At 40.9% G+C, this 23,111-nt stretch overlaps 1 protein-coding gene across 3 annotated transcripts in view; it reads right to left on the reverse strand.

Annotated features, from left to right (window-relative positions):
- The window catches only part of PRKG1 (protein kinase cGMP-dependent 1), a 1,199,428-nt gene that overhangs the window by 755,404 nt on the left and 420,913 nt on the right, over window positions 1-23,111 (reverse strand). For all 3 annotated transcript variants that reach the window (XM_038576027.1, XM_038576026.1, XM_038576028.1), the window contains exon 3: window positions 8,971-9,084. In XM_038576027.1, the coding sequence (XP_038431955.1) occupies window positions 8,971-9,084 (114 nt within the window). The remainder of the gene's footprint in view (window positions 1-8,970; window positions 9,085-23,111) is intronic.

The following is a 23,111-nucleotide window of genomic DNA, read 5'->3' on the forward strand; positions in this document are numbered from 1 at the left end:
AATGAAACTCTTTTCTTTGTTCTGTTTTCCCATCAGCATCTTAACTATCACATTTAATAAATCTAAAAGCTGTTCCTGTTAACAACACAGCCCAGCAGTCCATGATTTTTTAATTTTTTCCTCCCCTCTCAACCTGTTCTTCTTTTCATTTTACTTCTCACTATTCTTCAAAAGAATATGTTAATAATGGGCACAATGCTGGTAGTCTTCCACTGATGCTGTGTTTCACTCCTTAAAAGAAACACACAACTTTTCTTCAATATCGTTGCTTAAAGGCAACCAAATAGCGAGGAGATTTAAAAAAAACCTACGATGACGCCCAGAATAATAGCAAATATACGGTGTCTGTAATTTTCTCTTAAATATTTCAATATTGACAATTCAATGCAAGGAAGCGTGTGTTGTTTGAAGGTTAATACAAATAATGCACCTGTAGGGTGCAGATCAGTGGTCCTCAAACTCGGGATGCTTGAGAACCACCTGGAGGACTTGCTCACACAGATGGCTGTGACCCACCACACAGATCCGCTGCATTGACAGAAGTGCAAAAGCTCTGGCATCTTCTAACAGGTGCCCAGGGGATGCCTGGCAGTTCCAGACTCCACACTGTGATAAATGTTGTAGAAAACACTTGAAGTTCCCTAATCCAGAGTCCACGTGTATGTGCGTGGGTAGTAGGCATTTTACAGACTTCACTCAAAGGTCTACACACGTTTGAGGAAACGGAGGAAGGGACGCCTACTGACACTGGCTTCAGTTTGTAAATCAAGTAGCATTGATGGATTCCATGATCTCGGCCTCCACTTTCTCATCTGGAAAGGAGAGGACTTCTCTCACCTGAGGATCGCGTTAGATAATGCCCGAGTCACAGGTTGTAAACTATAAAGCACTGTTACCATGATGACTTAGAAACGTATCCACTCCACAAAGAGCATCCCATAAGAAGGATGGTTACTCGGGACACCTGGGTGGCTCAGTGGTTGAGCATCTGCCTTTGGCTCAAGGCGTGACCCCAGGGTCCTGGGATCAAATCCCGCATCGGCCTCCCTGCATGGAGCCTGCTTCTCCCTCTGCCTGGGTCTCTGCCTCTCCCTGTGTGTCTCTCATGAATAAATGTATAAAATCTTTAAAAAACAGTGGCTGTTCAGATTGACCAATGAATCGCCGAGACTGTTTTTCCTCCAGGGAAAACAAAAGTAAACATGTTTGTCATGTGTCTTAATTTTTTTTTTCTTTTAATAGAGTTGATATGTAACAAAAAATAAAACGAAAAGTTCCTTTATTAAATGTTTCTGAATTGCTGTTTGAATTTTTGTAATTCTTACATTACGGAGATTCATTGACTGATAGACTTCATAAAAGAAGTATATAGCTACTTAGTGATGTCTCAAATGTTGAACCATACAGTTTCACTGCAAGAGACCCTCAAGTGTCTCAATACACTACAAAATCTAGATCCTGCAATTGGTTCAGATTGCTTTGGATGGGTCTCTGAGGCTTTAAGCTTATGACTCTCCCTTCATTATATCACAGGATTCATCCTTTTGTAACAGATGTTGTTAATGTGGGTCCGTATGTTACAGTTTAAAAATTTTAAAAACCCACAATTAGAACATGCTGCATAACCTTTTTTTTTTTTTTTTTTTTCTTTTTTCTGGTGGAAATAAAGCCTGAAGCCTTAGGTCAATAGAGGTAGTCCTACAGATGCACTTGTGTCTCAAAGCAAAATGAGCCACTGCAGATGAAACATAAACACTTATGACAACAGCAGAGCAAAGCAGTGTCATGCTCCCAGACCTCCCTCTAACCACACAGCCACGTGGCCGGGACCAGTCGCTTAAAATCAGTCACTCCAGCAATAAAACTAGGGTAACGCTACGCCATGCCCAAGAGCTCTGATCTTAGACGTCACTCACAGCCTTCAAATGTCCTCTGCTCTTATTCCTTGTTCCTGCTGAGCCTCCATCACAGTCCGTGGAGAGGAATGTTTCATTTTTTAAAACGTAATAATTACATAATATACAATATTGACCTATGTCAATACTTGGCTTTTCCTTCTTTCAATCAGCTGAGTAAATACTAAAATTACCTCTTACCAAATTCTTGAATAAATGAAGATTCAGTATTACCAAAAGATACACAACCTTTACATTGTGTAAGAGCTTTTCTTTCTTTCTTTTTTTTTTTTTTTACTATATTAGTTTTAATTCTTTATTTTTTAATGTTTGCTCTATGCCTAATGTGGGCCTTGAACTCATGACCCTGAGGTCAAGAGTCACATGCTCTACAAACGGAGCCAGCCAGGCACCCTCATGTGGGAGCTTTTTATGATGCCAGCCTTCATAGAAAATTCTGCAAGATTAAAGAAGCTGCTGAAAAAAAATAAAGTATATATCAGGCTTCCTCATCCATCTTTATATTTACTATTAAATTATCTGTGATCCTTAAAAAAAACATCCCGTCAATTAAAGCCCGACTATTCTCTAGATATAGGGAACACTCAAGGTACTCCATTAATTAAAGGCAAGAGGGGGAATATTTATCTAGCCACAGGAAGGAATTAAGTAGTATTGCCTTCTTTTGATGATAAAAGGTATTCCTGTCTTCCCCCAAGAAGCACTGCTAACATATGCCTGTCTACCAAGCCTAGACATTACTGAACTGAAATATTTCTTTGGAAGTAGATAAATATAAGTCAAATAAATTCTGACTATAACAATTCCCATCAGGAATCAGAAAAAAACATTCAGCCTATAAAAGAAAAACATGAAGGCGCCTGGTTGGCTCTGTCGGAGTCGGTGGGGCGTGTGACTCTTGATCTCAGGGTTGTAAGTTTGAGCCCCACGTTGGGTGAAGAGATTATTTAAAAATAAAATCTTTAAAAAAAAAAGAAAAGAAAAACATTGTACTTCACTGCTTTCTTCTCTGAAATTCACTTTTATTTCAGTTAAACCATATAGAAATGAGATTAAATAGCTTTCGTTAGTCCGGTACGTGGCATCACTGGTACTTAGTGAATTGATTCCCTTAATAAAGAGATTTGTTTCTCAGGGATGACATAATTGGATTTATGTTACTAATTTCACAGGATTCTTTAATAGACAAATGTGATAAGAACAGTTTACTGAAAAGAATATTGTCTCGCTCACTTAAAGGGGTACCTGCTTCTCCAAGATGCGGCTGGATCATTGTTTTGTTGTCCAAGATGACAAGTCCCCCGGGGTAGTTCCTGGACGTGCCTTTTGTAATCAGGGTCACATTTCTGGTCATCATCAGCCTAAATTTCCTTTGTTTCTCCTTTCCTTTTGGGATTCTTGGTAGGTGGCAGGCATTAGACTAGGAGAATGCAAAGCTTGCATCTTTTTAATTGGCCTTGAAGGCAGCACAGAGACGTTCTCATTAGCATACTTATCTCCTCTGCTTTTGTGCTGTGGGTGCAGGGAGCATAGTCTGGGCTCCGAGCTGCTCATTAAAACCCCAGGTAATAACCGCACACAGGACAACCGTCGCTACTCCCAGACCGCGTTGCTCCAAGCCCACAAGTGAACGTAACTTTGTCATAAACGATGCTTCATGGCACTACACAACGATATTTCCTACAAAGCGTCTAACTGCTCACTTCTTGACTCAATCATCTTCATATTTAAGGCTTACAGCCATTAGAAGAGCTTTAGCCAGGATTCCTTTGTATTAATAAAATTGGCATGTGTCTCTTTTATGCCTTTATGGATAAGAGGCACTGCTGACCTTGTAAGTATTACATTTACAACACACAGAAGTATTTGAACAAGTAACCTTAATCAAGTCTTCATTTTTTTTTTCCCCTCATTCTTCAGTGGTTTTGTTTTGTGTTTTCTTTTTTTGATAGTTGGCAGATTTTTCTCAGTCAGGTCAAATAACAGGTTTGAAACAAGGCTACACAGGAATGTGCAAGCCATCTTACTGCATAGACTTGAATTGTTTTAAATAAAAAAAAATAAATAAACCAAAAATCCCAACCTTCTGTTCTTTTTTTTCTTTTTTAATATTTTATGTATTTATTTGAAAGAGGGAGAGAGAGAGAGCAGGAGCCAGAGCAGAGGGAGAGAGAGAAGCAGACTCCCCACTGGGCAGGGAGCCCAATGCAGGCCTGGATCCCAGGACCCTGAGATCATGACCTGAACCCAAGGCAGAGCTCAACCAAACTGATGGTGCCCCTGAACTTTGTTCTTAAAATGTCCACGACATACTGAAATATCTTAATTAGTCAACTCCCCCTGTACAAATATCCTAGGAAGGCTTAGGTAAGCTCGAAAGTATTCAAAAGCAAAGGCAGAAAGATATTTTTAGCAGCTGTTACTGAAGTCATCAATTTGTCGGATTTCTTGTAGGATGTTTAGGCTCTTTTTATGTTAGTACTTAAGCATTTTAGTATCTGAGGAATCTTAAAATACTTGCTATAAATAATATAAGGAAAAATAATAACTCACATATTTTGCTCAAGGACATTCATAAAAGAGCCTCCCTCCCCACCCCCAAGACAAATTTTGCAGATAGTTTTGTAGGGTTTCAACTTAAGCTGGTAGTGAGAGGTTTTCTTACAAAGGGAAGGTTTGAGTTCTACTGGAATCTATTTGAATGAGACTGTTTGAAGAATACACTGCCTGAGGTTGGGGATTTGTGAGCCAGACACTCAAAGTAGGAGGAACAGACTTCCATTCAGTATCTTCAAGCAAAAATACCCCAATTCATGTTGGGAGCAAAGAGGCATAGAAAGCAAACCACAAAAACATCCCTGCGTCCTTGGGAGAACTGGTTGTGGGGAATCCAGGGAAAACAAGACAATAGCATAAATATCCTTGCAAATCCACACGCAGGGCAATTTGCTCACTGTGAGGTAAATGCCTTTCCATTCTATTTTTAAGTTTCCAGCAACTTCAATGTTTCCGTGAGTGTGTGTGTGCGTGCGTGCATGTGTGATTTTTAAGAACCTTGGGCACAGAAGCAAGGTGAGAGGCCCAGGGTGAGTGTAAATTGATGCTGTGTTAGCTGTGAGGGTGGTGAAAAGTAAAACCTCGACCAGAAGTGACATTTTAGGAAGAGATGGGAATATGCTTCCAGGTATGGGAATTGAGGGAGCCAAGGGTATTAAATGGATGTCTTAGAAGTCCCTAACCTTTGCGAGGTCTGAAAATCAATAGTAAAACTCTTTTATCTGCACAACCCCAAAATATTTAGCTAAAATGTGAAGTTCAAACACCGTCAGATACATTGTTTGGTGTTGTGAAAATGAGAGATAACAATTTTTTTTTTCCTTCCTGTGGCATCGGGGGAGTGTTTGGGTTGGGATAGGCGATCCAAGTGGCCCTGTTCACGTCACAGTTAAAGAAACCTTGAGGCTGTTTAAGCCATGAATAACCTCAAGACATTTGTTATATTTGTTTCCAACAAAATGTTAATTTTACGTATTTTGATATACTCATTCCCCAGGGGGGAAAAAATCAATGGTGATGTTTTATAAGACAGGAATAAACTCTGACTCTAGATTTCCTGCACCACTGTATGAGGTTTTCTTTCCCTGTCATTATGGCTTCAATTTTAAAAATTGCTATTCTTGGTGCTATCAGATCACTCTGCCGGTGTTACCATAATAACCAGTGGTATACATTTATTTATTTCCAGAGGAATGCCAATTGATTTCTCCCCAGATGAAAAACAAAGGACTTGTGTCAAACCACTCTGGTGCTTCTTTCAGTTGAAGCATTATGAACAAGCTTATTCTATTTTATAGCATCTGCCAATCTGTAACTTTAATAAGAAAACAACTTTTTTGATACCCTAAGCTAAAATAAATAAATAAATAAATAAATAAATAAATAAATAAATAAATAAATCCACCCACAGGTAATAGAATCATCTTTGTTAGCAGGAAGTCACTGGGATTTATTTATTCATGGCCTGATAAAACTTCAAAAAAGTGCTCTTTTGAACAAGAAATGACTCATGTACATTGAGGAGCTCCTGAATGTCACCCAGGATTTAGTTACCACTGTGAGATTAAAAATGCATTACAATGCTAGGCAGCTTTCAGGCTGATGAGGGAGAAAGGAAGGAGAAGGCATCATGGAATAAAGGCGGGGATGTTGAGAGAAAGGGGGTCACAACCCTTCTAAGTGAGGAAGAAAGAGGCACCGAGAGAGGAGCTATCGAGTAGATGGGCGGTCTCCTCGGACTTGAGACTCACACGCAAGTGGGTGAATCCATTTCGAAAGTCACTCTACATGGTCATTCCTGGCAAAATGATGCTTAGGAAGAAATGGACAAGGGTCGGCAAAATCCTGAATCCTGAGAAATGACTGGATCTAAAGAGCCAAGTATGGACATTTTGAAATAGCACACATAATGAGTAAGATGGCATGGGGCGGGCGAAGGCGGGGTGGGGCGGGTTACATTCTGTGGTCATTTGGTAAAAGTAGCGTCCGTGATGGAACCTAACCAGAATTATAAAGTGATCAGCTTGAAAGTCTAATTTAGACATAAATTTAGGGGGTCTCTGGGTGGCTCAGCAGTTGAGCATCTGCCTTTAGCTCAGGGCATGACCCCGGAGTCCCAGGATCGAGTCCCACATTGGGCTTCCTGCATGGAGCCTGCTTCTCCCTCTGCCTGCGTCTCTGCCTCTCTCTGTGTGTCTCTCATGAATAAATAAAAATCTTTAAAATAAATAAATAAATAAATAAATAAATAAATAAATACATACATACATACATACATACATACATACATACACATAAATTTAAAGTGGTATTTAAAGACCATGGGTCACAAGTATAATCTCTCTGGATGGTGTAAGAGACGGGACAAAAGGTCCTGAACAAGAAATAGTCATTATTCACGCCTTATAGTTCTTTACACGAATTTCAGAGAATCTTGGTGGTAGGTATTGTTCCTTACTCATGCACAAATCTTTGCACCTCTAAATGCAGAGAAGATCTGCACTCCATCAACCGTAGGCCCTTTTCTCAACACACCTCCACATGTTAAGTGACCATGAACACACACACACACACACACACACACACACACACAAACACACGTGCATGTGCGCCTTCTCTGTGTCTGTGTTAAAGACCATGCTCCATTACTCATTTTCTTTGATGTACATGTTCTCCCCACAGCCCCAAATAGTTAGGATTATAATTTGCATTTGACACCTACTTCCTTCCCACTGAATCTGATTCAAAAGTGTATATTTAAATTCATGAAACCTGAGTACAATAGAGGCTACTGCAGATGAGCACCATTTAATAGGAACCTAATAAATTTTTACAAAGCAAAGCAATCATCTTAGGAAAAAAAAAAAAAAAAACCTTTGCCATAAAATTCATCTAAATACATTATTTAATCTATCCGAAGTATTTCTTTAATAATTCAAAGTTTCAAAAGATTAAGCACATGTTATTACCAATTGTTGACCTTTTTGGAATTGTGGTTTTCATTAGAATTAAATGAGCAGTACACAAGGCTGAAAATATTTTAAGATATTCGCAATTCACCACTCACAATTCTGAGAAGGCCTGTTCTAATCAAAATGTGTTCTTCCGGCCTTTTGACCTACAAGGAATGTATTTCTCATAAAAATGCGGCATGGTTGTCTAATCCGTTTCACTTAATAGTGTCATCGTGACTACTCTTTTTTTTCTACTTAAGGTACTTTTTAAGCGAGTTAAAATTGTGGCAGATTCTGTTATGCTTCACTGGGCTTCATGATTCTTTGAGTCATGTAATTAAATGATCACATAAAATAAAAACCTGGCGGTGCCGATCAATCAAAGGAGTTTTGTGCTTTCAAAGATGAAGAATCAAATGTCAAGAAGGACTCATCCTATAAGGGCCCCAACTGCAACTGAGGTCTTAGAGACTTCAATGAATAAAAAGGTGATTCGCTAACAAGACATGTAGGAGAGTTTCTGGGATTCTGGACGGCCGTGCCTTCTGAGTACCTGATAATCCAAGATTCAGTGTCATATTGTTACCCACATGCCGCACTTCTGAGGAAAAGGAACCCCAATATATAAATGGCATCCAGCTAACCTAATGGATGATCTGTCATTCTCCATTTTTTTTATTTTATTTTTTTAAATAACCAAACCTAATCAAAGTGATGCATGATTGCAATCATCCACAGGATTCTCTGGTCAGGACTTTTCCAACATGACATACATCTGCCTAAAGACGCAACGGACCTTCCAGTGTTGGCTTTTGCGTTCGGCTCTGTTCATTACACACTCGTCCCATCCACCCTTTCCCCCGCCCCCCCCAACTACTGCAGCTGTTTCTACCGAGTAATGAAAGTTGCTAGAGAAATCATATATACACATACATGTAAAATTAGGGAAACAAGCTGCTTTATTGCCCCGATTTAAAATAAGCTCAATCAGTAGAAAAGAAAAATACTATAATATACAGCTTGATGAGCAGCTGAAGACAAGAATATAGACTCAGACACGACTTCAGAATTCAGGATATGTCTCGCTCGTTGATGTTTGAACGAGATAAAGGACAGTTCTCCTTTAAATTTTTTTCTAAACCACTGAATGAACAAGTGGAATTTATGGGGGAATATAACCCAAAATAGGCAGATACGTAAAAATTCGTTAAGTATTAGTGTGAAGCTTTAAAAGCAGAGAGAGGAAAGGTCTTGCTTCTGTTTGATTTAGAGAGTTGTGACATTCTGTTAAGGCTTCCTCGGTAAGAATTCCAGGTGAAAAGAGTACCTTCCATAAGTCAGTGATAAGATACAAGTTACGCGGAACAGATTGTTGATCCTCCCTTGGGAGGGCAAACACACAGATCGACCGTGTGGCAAGGTGAGCCTTGAAATACAGATGCGCGAAATTACAAAGACTAAATCAAGAGGCACGTTAATCATTATCGCAAAGGTCTAGGGAAAAAGACATTGAAAGTATTTGCAAAAAAAGCAAACAGTCTTACTCTTGACGGTCGCCGTCCGGGTACAGTTGTAAAGAATCGCCAACTCCCCGAACACTTTTCCTGGCCCCATGGTACACAGCTTCACACCTTCTTTCGTGACTTCAACCTTACCATCTGAAAGGAAGAGACAACATCATTTTAGTCCTCTTGCACGGCTCCATTTGTTGCATTTTCAATATGCAACGAGGAGTACGAGGCTCATCTTTAAAACTGCAAAGCAATTACCAGTGGAGACCAAGCCTTCACCCGGATGCAATGCAAGAAATGCAATAAATCGCATTAAGAAATCCCACCCTTCTTTAAACTAATCTGATGTAAGACTGAAAGTCCCAGAAAAAGACAAGGTAAACACGTGTTTTTCCAAATACAATATTAGAAAAGTATGGTAATTCCAATTTTCATGTTATTTTCTGAATCTGAGCGAAAACCTGAGTAAGCGCGTGCTATCTTCTACGGCACACTTCACACGTGGGGGTTCTCATTTGAGTAAAGCACAGCTATTACGGGAAGGGAGATTGCTTTGACCCTTGGGCACTGTTTAATTGCAGCTCATGGTATCTTTTATTTTTAAGCATCTTATCTGACTTGGCCAAAACTGTTTTATATGCTTCCTAGCCCAGCAACACTGACTGTAAGGAAAAACAAACTAGGAGGGTTATGAGGGTGGAAAAAGAGGTATTAGGACCATTTACTTTCCACAAAGGACTTGGGAAATGAAATGCTAAGGAAGGAAGGAGCCAAGGACTCAGGGACTGTGGCTGGACATTGGTGCCTGCAAGGAAGGCAGATGCCATCCGTGAGGGAAACAAAAGTAGTAGGTTTTCAAAAAAAAAAAAGGTGCAGCTTTATACTGTCACCTCACACAACAGAGTGGGGCAGGGGATTGAATATAAAATGGGCAACACAATCCATTCCATATTAATACTCCCCCACACTTTATTATTCTTCCAAGTTTCTCATCCAGAGTCTACAGAAGAGCCTTCCGCTTGGCATGAGCTAGTGAAGGAATGAGATGAGCTGACGCTACCAAGTTTTCTCCAAACTTCAGACCTATAGGCATCGACTTTATGATTGTTCCTGTATCTACGTGTTTCCTATAATACTTAACTTTTTAGAGTTTGGGCTTTAAACACACTCCCACTTTAAAAAAATAAAAAGAAATCAACCCCCAGTATCAATAAGCAATAACATTTGTAAAATCATGGGGTCCATGTGTTGAGTTCTTCAAATACCTATTGAGATAAAACCTTCAGTATCAAAGAACTTTTTGGGGAAGTGTAATCCACGTACCTACCAGTCATGAGACATCAGCCTTTCAGAGAACATTGTTCTTTCTACCCTGAACACCATTTGATGTAAATGGTAACAGGGGAGAGAGAATTTCACAGTAATTAGGATAAAATTTCACACAAGATCTATTCACTACTCTTGAACTGTGTGTGTGCACCTCCTCCGTGCGTGATGAAGTTACCCAGGAATGAACAGATCCAACGATTCTGAAAGTTTTGATGTATTTTCTAAGGTGGGTCTGGCCACTCAAAATTTAGTCTAGCTTGGTCATGACTTCCTTCTCAACGGCAGAAAAGAAGACTCTTTCTTGGGATACCAGCCAAGTAAATCTATATTTTCCTAAACCTCAGATGTCCCTCGTCCATGTGTCATGTAGCCCCTTCCCTTTCAATGGTGAGCCTGTCCCCTTACGAATTTCATCTGCTGCTTAAGAATGAGAAATAGGTTTGGAAGCTAATGGGGTTAGGAGATTTATGCATCATTAAAAGTCAGACCAGGAGTTAAATCCTGGTTCTCTTATCTGTTTCTTACGAGCCTCGTGATCTTGGGGCGGGGGGGGGGGGGGGAGTCACTAATTTCTCCATGCCCTGGTTTCTTCATTAATAAAGTTGGTAAAAGGAAAGCGCTATATCATCGGGTGGTTGAGAAAATGAAACAATTAAAGCAGGGGCAATGCTGAGCACAATGTCCAGCATATAGCAAATGATCAGTAAATACTAGCTCTAATTACGGGTGTTACTTTCATTTATCTCTTATCTAAAAGGTGGGAGAGCTTACTAGATCATACTGAAACACATTCTTCTATCGTCTGTTACAGAAACCAATCAAGTCTATGTAAGTTGGTAGATTTGTAGTTTTTCTTTTTTTTTTTAATGGAAAAAAAGTATTTGTTTCAGATTCTCTATGGGGGAGGGGAGAGGGTGTGCATGTTTGAGAGCTTTGGGGCTCAAATCAATATTAAACCCAAAGAAGAAAATGGAAATTCAGGAAGTCACAGAATGCACTCTCTCGGTCCTCTCCCTCACCTGGCCACTCGCAGCCAACACTGGACGTGGCATTGCTTCAGCAAATCTCATCTTATGGTGGAGACTCCCATGAATGGCAACGTAACCACTTTCCAGTCTTGACTTAAAGCTCTAGCTTCAATTATATTAAAAGAAGTGAGAGCAAAATGATTAATGCCCAAAGAACTTCATACATAGCTGATTTTGTACAAGTCTGCTTCCCGGTCCCTTTGGGTCCCTAGCTAGAAGTCTTTGGTGGAAAGGGACCCATAGGAGCAAGAACAGTACTAAGAATCCTGCTGGGGCATATGGGGGGTTCAGTCAGTTGAGCATTTGCCTTCGGCTCAGGTCATGATCTTGGGGTCCCAGGATCAAAGTCCCTGCTCAGCGGAGAGTCTGATTCTCTCTTTTCCTCTTCCCCTGCTTGTCTCTCTTTCTCTCTCTCTCTCAAATAAATAAATAAAATATTTTTTTTAAAAAAAGAATCCTACTGGACAGTTTGACAATTAGGGCTTCTCAACTAACAAAAGATAAGAAACATAGGATTCTTATTTTAGCTCAGTGGCTTCTTGAAGGATATCTGTGGACCCGTCACATCAAAGCTAATTAATAAAATCCAGATATTCCCCACTCTGGGAAGTTGTAACCGTCCCTACACCTACACCACAATGACCACCGTACTTGGGCCTGATGCTCTGAAAAACAATGCTCTTATAGCACTGATAGACTTCAACTGAGAGTTAGTCTTATAATTGATCATATTTCCTTTGAGATACAATCTCTAGAAAGCTCTAAAAGACTTTGGGGCAGGGGCACCTGGGTGGCTCAGCGGTTGAGCATCTGCCTTCAGCCCAGGGCATGATCCTGGAGACCCAGGATCGAGTCCCGCATTGGGCTCCCTGCATGGAGCCTGCTTCTCCCTCTGCCTATGTCTCTGCCTCTTTCTCTGTGTCTCTCATGAATAAATAAATAAAATCTTAAAAAAAAAACCTTTAAAAAAATTTTTTAAAAAAAAGACTTTGGGGCAGGAGATGTGTGCATGAATTCATTTCCAGTTCCAACTCATTTCCCTGGTCTTATTTCATATTTGCCTAATCTGTTCATGTCAAACTCATTTTTTAAACCATATGAATAATTATACATGTATATATATGTAAAGATAGGAATAAATAAGCATATGTATGATAAATACTCCTACATATGAATAATTAATGTTGGTAACAGAGGGATATAGTCCATATTAATTAGAGTAGCAAAAAAAAATTAAGAAGAGATTTACTGGAACAGATCGTATTCGAGAAATAGAAATTTGGATGTAAAACATCTTTTCCAGGTTAAGTCATTTGCAACAGATTCAGTATATTCACAATAGCCAAGGAAGGTAAGAATCTGAGCGCTTATGATAGATGAGAATGGTCCAGAAAACACTTTTTGGACAGAATTATCTAACTGGTAAACAGAAGCACAGTGTTTGAAAAATGTTACTCTGAATCGCAGTGCGATCACTTTTCCTCCTCGCTCATACCTGCCGTGTGGGTGGAGTAATTCAGGGAGGCAGGATCAACTGGGTGCTAAAAAACAAGTTGGGTACAGACGTGGCATTAATTAGAGAGTTCTTTCAGAGACGCGGGGAAGTGTTCTGATTTCCAAGAGCCCAGTAACGCAAGTTATTGATGCGAAGCGTGAATATGGTCAAGCTCCTTCGCTGTCCCACACAGCAACAAAACTAGAAGTGATTATACTTCACAAATGATTTCCAAGTACAGAACATGTAGTAAACTTACGAACACGAAGAGTAAGACCGTCACGGGCCTACTGCAATGCACCGGTTCCCTCTTCCCACCTCATCAATGTCCTTGCACCTATTAGGGCCCCTAGTTGGACACCAGGGCCATCCTGAAGCCACTCGCCTAGTCCTGTTCTTCCTCTACCCTTTTTTCCACTCTCTGGCTATCTTCGAGGTTTGGTTTAAATCAACTTCAGTTGCCCAGAAAGGAGGTAGGCCTACGTGTCCTCAGGTTGGTGGTGAGGGGAATAACGTGGGTAAAACAAATAGGGAAAAAGCCATTTGGGCTCAAAATAGAGCATGCTTTTGCCAGAGGCTTATACCAACTTAGAAAGAACCCAGCTTGGAGAGTTTTTTTTTTTTTTTTTTTTTTTTTTTTATAATTTTAATTTGCTATTAACTTCAGAAGTGCATTTTGATGAGTTTTCTACAGGTCAGCATTGATTAATGTAATTTCTATTTCTCTTAAAGAAATCGCAGAGACTCATTAGCATTTATTCATGACTGCTTAATACTTTAATTTTCTAATATGGTAGATTCCAAATCAAAGACTTTTTTTTTTTCTTCAAGAGTAGCAAAAAGACATTTTCAGAATGTCCTAGCAAAGTTTTAGACTTTTCCATCATTTTCCCCTAACTGAACTTGACAATGACTAGAGGTTATTAGAACTGTTATGTGGGCAAACTAATGACACTCCAGAATGTGGTCCATCTATATATCCACTTCTGTTCTTTTTATTCATTTTTGCTTTAGAAAAATATGGTATTATATTGGTATTATTTTTACCATGCACTGTCTCCACCACACACACACACAAAACATTCAAATCATTTCTATTTGGATTTTGCTAAGGTGTTAGTTGCTTACAGGAGAGATGTTGGCTAAGATAAGATTTCAGGGTTATAGTTTCATTCAGCTATTATCATCCCTGTAATTAGGATGAATAATTGAAGGTTTTATACTACCTTCAATGTGTTTTTTTAAAGATTTTATTTATTTGAAGGAGAAAGAGAGTACACAGGAGCAAGGGGAGGGGTGGAGGGGGAGGGAGAAGCAGACCCCTCGCTGAGGAAGGAGCCCACCATGGGGCTTCATCCCAGGACCCTGAGAGCATGACCTGAGCTTAAGGCAGATGCTTCACCGACTGAGCCGCCCAGGTGCCCCCCTTGAGTGCATTTTTTATTCTACTTCAGGCACCAAATGCCCATCTGGGATGGAATGGGCTGAATCCTAAGTCCTGACACTTGTCACCTTGAGCAAAAATGAGCCCACCTCCTGCTTTTTGGCATCACAGTTAAGTGCCCCCTTGGGAGATGCTAAGAGTTAAGAGATCCATTATGAAGTATCCATAGTTTTGTCTGGCTTTCATAAGAATCAGTAGGCCCCATAAATAAAAAGAAACTGAGTTTACAGGGAGACCCAGAATCGCCTGGCTTTGTTTATCTTTATGGGTTTCTCACTAACCTGTGGTTTTGTGCCATAAGGACTTTCATGATAAGGCAAATCAGCTTAGAGATTTATTACTGGCGGGCTGAAATAGAATGGCTGGCAATAACCTAATTACGAGCACTCTGTGCTTAGTTCCAATAACCTTGGTTGGAACATTCAGGACAACTTGATTGGCCATTATAGGCAGACAGGTGTTATAGCAAAGGTCCCATCACCTCCCTCCTCCAAGCTGTCGGACGACACCTTCCTGGTTTTGTAGGTTTGAGATCACAGACTCTACATTATCCACTCTTTAAATGGGTTTCTGTAGTTACTAGATTCAACAGGGACGTCCAGCATGTGGTGGTTGAGCTGTGTTGCCAGCAGCACGGGTGTGTGTCCTCCAGGAGACGAGGTTTGCTTACGGATCTGTTCTTTTGCCTTCGTTCAGTTTTATCAAGATGTAATTGGCAGAGAGGGACACCTGGGGGGCTTGGTGGTTGAGCATCTGCCTTTGGCTCAGGTCATGACCCCGGGGTCCTGGGATCGAGTCCACATCGGGCTCCCTGCATGGAGCCTGCTTCTCCCTCTGCCTGTGTCTCTGCCTCTCTCTCTGGGTCTCTCATGAATAAATAAATAAAATATTTTTGTTGTTGTTGTTTTAAAAAAGATGTAATTGGCAGAGAGCACAGTATTAATTCAAGGTGGGTAGCATAAGGCCTTTCGTAACATCTAATGCTAAATCATGACCACAGTAAACTCCGTTAACATCCATCATCTCACAGAGAGAAGAAGAAAATGTGTTCCCTCTTGGGATGAGGATCGTTAGCCCTTACTTTTCTGCGTTCCTAATGGATTAGGGATACTCTTAGGTCTGCTCTGCCTGACAGGGTCATGTTCGATGTGAGGGGTTTCAATCTGGGGAAGAAAGCAGAAATTGCTAAGGCTGCCACGGGCTACAGGGTAAACCCATCCACCTGCCAGGGACAGACTAGATTCTGAGACATCCCCCTTCAAACCTGTACTCCCTTGAGATGGGCCTTTTGAAAGCCAGCAAGAAGGAAAAAGACAGCCTCCCTAGGAGACCGGAGTTTGCTCTTGAATTAAAGAATGACAGTAGGTCAGCGCCTTATCAGTTTTCCTTTCAAGATTGCTTTCAACTCCAAATAGGCAAGGTCTCTCTGGATCTAAACGCTTGCTCCTTAGATGAGGTGTTCATCTGGATGACTGAAAACCATTCTTTGGCCAGTGAGCGAAAGCCTGTGGGAAACTGCCCTGTTTTCATGTCTTTCTCCCAAACCCAAAGTCTGTGCCACCTACTTCCAGTTACAGATTTTGCTTAGTAGTTTTCTCTTGAGGGGTTGGGGGGGTGGGGTGGGGTGGAGAGAAGGTTTGTTTTGGTTTGGGTTTTTCCCTAAACAATTTGTGTTGTAATAGTTTCTAGAACCATCAGGTTCTTAAACTACTTTGGTTGAGACCAAGCTTATCATTCAAAGAAGTCACCTTTCTCTGTCTGGCATGGTCAGAGCAAGAATTTTTCCGGGGAGCATGAACATACCAGTTAACCTAAATGAAATGCAAGAGAGTCTGAGGTTTAAGAGGCTCGCTGGAGATCTAGGAGTGAAGACCTTTGTTTCTGCTTCAATTAGGCACATCTGATTCCCTTCCTGGTCACGACTGCTATAAATACCCTTGACACAATTTTTCATTACACTAAATTACAACAGATCGATATATATGTGAATAGGAGATAAAATCGTCATAGTTACTCTTGGCAGTGAGACTCAAAAACATAAATGAGGTGTCCAGAACTAAAAATCTGACTGTCTGACTTATGGAGATGGAGAGAGAAGGAAACACAAACACACACACACACACACACACACACACACACACACACACAGAGGGGGGAGGGGGGAAACCATGACTTGCATATTCAAATGCCTGAATTTCATTTGTTTCTATCTCTGAGGTCATAGGGCATATGCACATATTGACAAAAGAAGCCTATATGAGGAAACAATGACATTTAAGCAATTTGGGTCTAGAGCATCACCTGAATCATCAAAACGGGACTGTGGAAGGAGCGACTTACTTTGCACATTTCTGCCCTGAGAGATATTTAAGGAAGAGAGAACACACGGAAACCATCGCAGATGGGTCAACCGCTTACGGGCTATGAAGAGGCTTCTCGAAGGATTCCACGGGCATCCCACGTCTCTAATGCTTGCACACACTGTGTTTTAAAATCCTAGCACTCTAAAGTGTACAAAAAGCACTGGATGACTGTCTGCGGACTAATTTCAATTTACAGTGATAAGAAATCTCTAGCTCAATTTCTAGTGATGAGAACAGCTAGGGCAGAGGACAGACACATACAGGAGGAGAGGAGAGCAGAGGGACCGTTCCCTGAGCACACGAGAGTGCGACAGATAATCTGTCTTAATTAAGTCAAGTTTATTAAGCATAATTCCAGCAATATAGAAAGCCCGCTTGCTCTCTCATTTCTATAATTCATGAGCACCTTCAATTAGCCTCAACAGCGAATGGCCAGTTCCATTGTTCCTTCAAGACAGGGACATGGCAAAAGCACCGTTAACCGACTCAGACTTGTGGGCACCCACCGTGTTTTTGTTTTGCTTTAATATATAAGCTTGGGATGGACACTTGGGTGTTCCAGTGGTTGAGCATCTGCCTTCAGCTCAAGGCATGACCCCAGGGTCCTGGAATCGAGTCCCGCATTGGGCTCCCTGCAGGGAGCCTGCTTCTCCCTTGGCCTATGTCTCTGCCTCTCTCTGTGTCTCTCGTGAATAAATAAATAAAATATTTTAAAATATATATATATTTTAAATACATATTAAAATATATATTAAAATAATATATTTAATAATATAATATTAAAATAAATATATTTAAATATATATATATTTATAAGCTTGGGAGACCTCACTGTAAGACCGTGGTCCTTAACTGGGGGAAATTTTTGGCAACCTCTGGGAACAATTCTGGTGGCCACAGCTCGAGGGCAGGTTTCCTACAGGCACCCAGTTGCCAGAAGCCAGAGGGACCGCCAACCACCCGAGGATGCACGGCCCCACAACAAAGCAGCATCCGGCCCCAGACGGGAGGGGCGCCCCGACACGGAGAGCACCTGCTAGAACCCGTGCACGTGCATACCCTACAGTTAAAGGGAAAATCTTTACTTCCACTATTTGTTATTTAACCTTCACCAGATGTAAACTGCAAGCTAAAAAAAAAAAAAAAAGGTCGACACCAGGTTGCAATATTTAAGCAAACTGCACTGCCAATGGATTGAATGCAGCCACAAAGCTATTTACTGGATAATTTTCCCCAGCAGATGTCATCTGAAATAGAAGCACAGAACATTTTGAAGCAAGACGTACAAGAATATCCTACGGATGCTGGAGTGGCAGCCTTTTCCAGACACACTTGAGAATACCAGGCCCTGGTGGGAGCACCCACGGGCTGGGGGATCTTGAAGAGATTAAGAACTCTGTCTCGATGACCTCACTACAGATTCATGAGAATAGTATCATATTTTATAGGGTTATGGTAATTAGATTATGCTTGTGGCAAGAGGAAGATATAGACTGAGTTGTTCTTAAAATTTCCTTTAGACAAAAAAAAAAAAAAAAAAAAAAGGCAGTTTCAAGGAAGGATTGAAGCAGGCTCCCAGGAGGTCGGCTTATCACATTTAGGATCTGGAAAGAGCAGAGGGATACGGGAGCCAAGGCAGGACATGGGCAGGAAGCTGGGCATTGCCAAGTAAGGGGCCAGTAAGGAAAGCTTCAGATTTCAGGGAAACAGGTGGCTACTGTGCAATATTCTGCTACTTGTTGCCAGAAGCAATATCCCCCCCTTCTGCCCAAGTTAGTCTGCTCCACAGGTTTCTGGTGTGCAGGGTTTGGGAGAGGGGCTTGCAGGGAAGGTGCCCTGCTTGGAAGGGCCCAGGCCGGTGCTGGAGCGGAGGAGCGGACGTCCGGGGGGAATCATCTAAATCAAGCAATTGTGAGAAATAGAAGACTTGGGAGTTTGCAGATTTTTAAAGAGTGTTTCATCCAATTTCACTTGCAGCTAGGAACGTATCACTGTCAACACGTGAGTGAGTGAATGTGGCTTCAGTGGGAGAGGAGGTCCTTTTCCAAGCTCCTCTGACACCTTTGTTTAGCTCTGTTACGGCTGCTGGAGGCTGGAGGAGGAAAGGTTTTGAAATCATGTCTAAGTCACCTTGCTGGTTCGTGTAGCTCTGGACATGGTGATCACTGGGCACCCGGCTTCTGCGTGGCTGTGATGGGGACCTTCGCGACCTGCTTCATAGATTCATGTGTGACACGTACGCAAATGCTTGGTGTGGGCTTTCCACAAATATTGGGAAGCCCCCAGCTGATGGAGGGGCAACCACTTAACGCCTGGTTGCATACATGGCAGGGCTCAGCGGATACTCACCGGTGACCAGACTGAATTGTTCGTGAGGGGGACCAGGATGACCGTGATCGTGCTTGCAGGAAAGCCTTAGGATTTCATTTTAACCATGTTGCCTATCGAAAAAGGCAATTGGTCCACAAGAAAAACCACTGTCTTGGCAATTGCCCAAAATTGCCAAGAAGGCATTTTTTCTCGGCCCGTAAGAAAAACACCAATTGAAAGGGTCCACCTCCCAGTTCCACTTATGGAAGTACTGCTGTACTTTATTTTATCCAGTAGTACATGTCTCACAAGGAGAATATTTGACAGTTTAAAATATCTACACTTGTCGTAACATCACGTAGTTCTTCCCCTTTATGCAAGGCCCAGGATTCTCCAGAGTACATGGTGACCACTTACCTACCTTCGCATTTTTAAAAAGCAGAGGAAAAAAAAAAGTAACAACTATCTATGGTGCAAAATACTCTAAAAATCTATAAAAGCATGAAAAAGAGCGTTTGAATGTATTCTCTCAAAAGCTGTTGTCCAAATAGCCTGGGGCAGGTTAGCCGTGGGAGGATTTGGGTTGAAAGCTACTGCCCATGCAAGGAAGATACAGCCTTCACCACCGCCACGACCACCACGACCACCGCGACCACCACCACTACTACCACCACCACCACCATCCCCGTACCACACACGACAAAATAAGGTGGACTCAGGCTCATATTAGAGGGTAAATTGTATGGGTGTGACTCATACCCCAATAAAGCTGTTAAAAACCTGAGGATTTTGCACAGGCACGTAGTAATTGCTCAATTAGAAGACCAATCGTGTTAGTGTTTTATTATCCTGGACAAGAATATTTAGGAATCAGAGACGCTTTGGTTCCTCCCTCTTCCTAGAAAAACTGTCCTTACTCCCTTAGCGGAGTGACCTTGTCATCATGTGTGACCTCGTTTTCCTTCCCAAATCACCATACATGGCTTCCCAACTTCACTCTGGGACTAAGTAAGGACAGACAGTCACCTGCATGTTACACAATCGAGGACTATAAATACCTCTTAGAGTGAGCATGGGTCAGCTTCCCAATCTGTCCCTTAATTCTCCTGTAAGACCTGTTCACAATGGACACGGCTCCTTCCCTAGATTCTCTGCCCCCAAACTACAGAGCAAAGAGAATAAATCACCTACCTTGACTATTATTCTGATGATACCCCCTCCTAAGAAACTCACACTAGTGTCTTTAGGGTCAAACTCAAATGTCTACATGGTGTGTCCAATCTTCCCACCGCCCAGGATCTTCTCTAAATTAACCTGAGTTTGAAGAGCCCTCAAAGTCATTCTAGGTTTCAAACTTCATGGTCTAGTTCAAAGGTCCTTAACCAAATGGAATTCAGGGGGCTGAGAACTTAGATCAAACCTTCATATTTTCCAGAGTAACAAACTGCATTATGGTTTAACGGTACTTAGGATGCTGTTACCAACAGAAATCACATTTTTGTTATTGTACGACAGCTGTAGATATCTTTAAATATTGCTTCAAACTCATGATAGTTCTTAGACACGGTGTCAGATCTTATTATTTAATGCGTTAAAAAATACACATGTATTAACGAATCAGAACTTTTACAATTTATTGATTTGGGGTATAATGGATTTCCTTGGAAATCTAAAATATACAACTTTAGGCCCTTAAAAATATGTTGAAATGAGGTCCCCATGAATCAGACTTCCATAGGGGTCCCTGGCACCAAAAAAAAAAAAAAAAAAAAGAGAGAGAGAAAGAACCCCTGGCTAAATGAATAATCCTCTAGATTCCTAAGAGAGTCTTCCCATGGTATTAATAACCATCATCGATGGCCCAGAATTTATCGAAGAGAAAATGAAGTGGATTTATGAGAGAACACTGTAAAAGCAAGACAAGCTTGTTGCGTTACTTCTGACAAGTCCAAAATCATGGATCCCATCTCATTGTTTGCCAACTAACTGTAATTGCTTCCCTGGCCATCTGGCCTGCCTCTCACCTTAGAGAATTATTTTATTAATATATCTTTGGTCATAGGAGGGACAGGGGGAATGTTGGCTCAATCAGCACAAATTTGATACTTAAAAAAAGGAAAAAAAAGTAGATACGCTGTTTTAATGGAAACTATAAAATTATAAATTTAATCTTGGGTATTTAAAAAAAACTGTTAATACATCTATGTTAATCACCCTTCTACTGTGTTGAGGAATTTTATAAAGAAACCCAGTAGGCTTGAAATATTTAAAAGGATGTGAATTTCTACCTAGTTCTGAGCAGTAATGAATAAATTTGAGAAACTAATTCGCATAGAAAAATATTATTCCTAATGACTTAGCACGATCCGTGAAGAATTTGTCCCTATCCTAAAATGTCCTAAACCATTTATATTTTGACTTCAAGCACCTCCAAATGGTATTGAGGTCCACATTTATTTTTCCTGATTTGAGTTCATCCGCGGACTCACATGAAGAACAGACCAGTTTTCATTTAAGCGACAAGTTTTTTTTTTTTTTCTTATAAACTGTGTCCTACCACACCCACACCCCAGAGAAGTAAATAGGAATGTGTGCTCTGCCTCCAGACAGGGTAGTGATTACCAACTGATCGAAAGCAAAAAAAATATGGTGTTTTACATTGTGAAGATGACAAAACAGATGTTAAGCTAATGCTTCTGTCCACTAGCTGGTATTACAGAAAAATCGGGATATAAAAGTAGACTGAAATATTATAAGAAAACTCTGGCATCTAACATTAGGATTCAGAATATAGATTCAGTAAAGACGATCTTGGTGCAGGGTGGCTTTAAATTACGCTTGAAGACGAAGAAACCACACTGCCTTGTGTATCACTGCTGCTTCAGTGGGAAAATAATATTAACGTTCACTAGCCCTGGGCCTCTAAGTTTTCATGTTCTCCTAACAGACTTTGAAGTCTTTGGTCCCTACTGGGAAAGTATAAAGTCGGGAAGGATGGGGATCCCTGGGTGGCGCAGCGGTTTGGCGCCTGCCTTTGGCCCAGGGCGCGATCCTGGAGACCCGGGATCGAATCCCACATCGGGCTCCTGGTGCGTGGAGCCTGCTTCTCCCTCTGCCTGTGTCTCTGCCTCTCTCTCTTTCTCTCTGTGTGACTATCATAAATAAATAAAAATTTAAAAAAAAAAAAAAAAAAAAGTCGGGAAGGATGGCATGGGGCCAGTTGACATCTCCAGGATTACAAAGAATAAAATTAAAGCTCTTCAGTGAGATGGAGACAAAAGCACTTACATAAGTCCTTCACATTTCCCACATATTTTATTCATTACAAAGCACAGAAAAATCTGAAGACTTTCCCATGCTAACTAACACAACTCTACAGAAAAGTAGAAAATGCTAGGGCACAGGATTAATTAACCCCATTGTGGGCATCATGCCAGTTTGACCACAACTGAAATCTGGTTGCCACAAGGAGCAGGTTTTTGATGAGGGGAGAGATTAAACAGGTCCCGGAAAATATTGTCTCAAATAATTAAAAAACAAAAAACAATGAACCATAGCTATTTATTAGTAGAGAAGATAGCTTAAAAATCCACTAATAAAGATTTCTGTTTTCTTAAAAGCTGTCATTGGTATGTGTCAACCAGAGATCTGTGCTTTTAATACACCACAAAGACCAAGGCATAGAGACAAACTTTCCGTTGTTTTGTTATTGTTCATTTGCTCCGGAAAAAGAAAAAAAATCACAATCTGACATTTGATAAATCTATTTGATAAGTGAATAGGCATCAGCCTCTCCAACTCTACAGATAGAAAATGCAGCCAATCCTAAAGATGAACCCGGTTAGATTTTTAGAAGGTAACGCTCGCCCCTTCATGTGGGTATCATGATAGTATCAAAATGAATTAAAAGCAGGAACAGAGGAAAAACCCCCAGAGATGATTCACACCTGCAGTGAGACACAGATACATTCAGAAGCACAGGTCACAAAACAAACAAAATCCTTACCTAATGGAAAAATATGAATGTCAACTTGATGTATGATCCCATGCTTACAATGGAAAAAAAAAAAAAAAAAACATGTTCTAGTTTCTCTCTGTACCCAGGATGAATATAGGATACTCTCGAAGCCATTAGATCCTGGGTTGAACCTAGACTTATTAATGAGCTCAGATTTTATGGTCATATTCCAGAAGATAACGAGATG

This window comes from Canis lupus, chromosome 26 (assembly GCF_011100685.1).
Source record: "Canis lupus familiaris isolate Mischka breed German Shepherd chromosome 26, alternate assembly UU_Cfam_GSD_1.0, whole genome shotgun sequence".
Taxonomy (NCBI): Eukaryota; Metazoa; Chordata; class Mammalia; order Carnivora; family Canidae; genus Canis; species Canis lupus.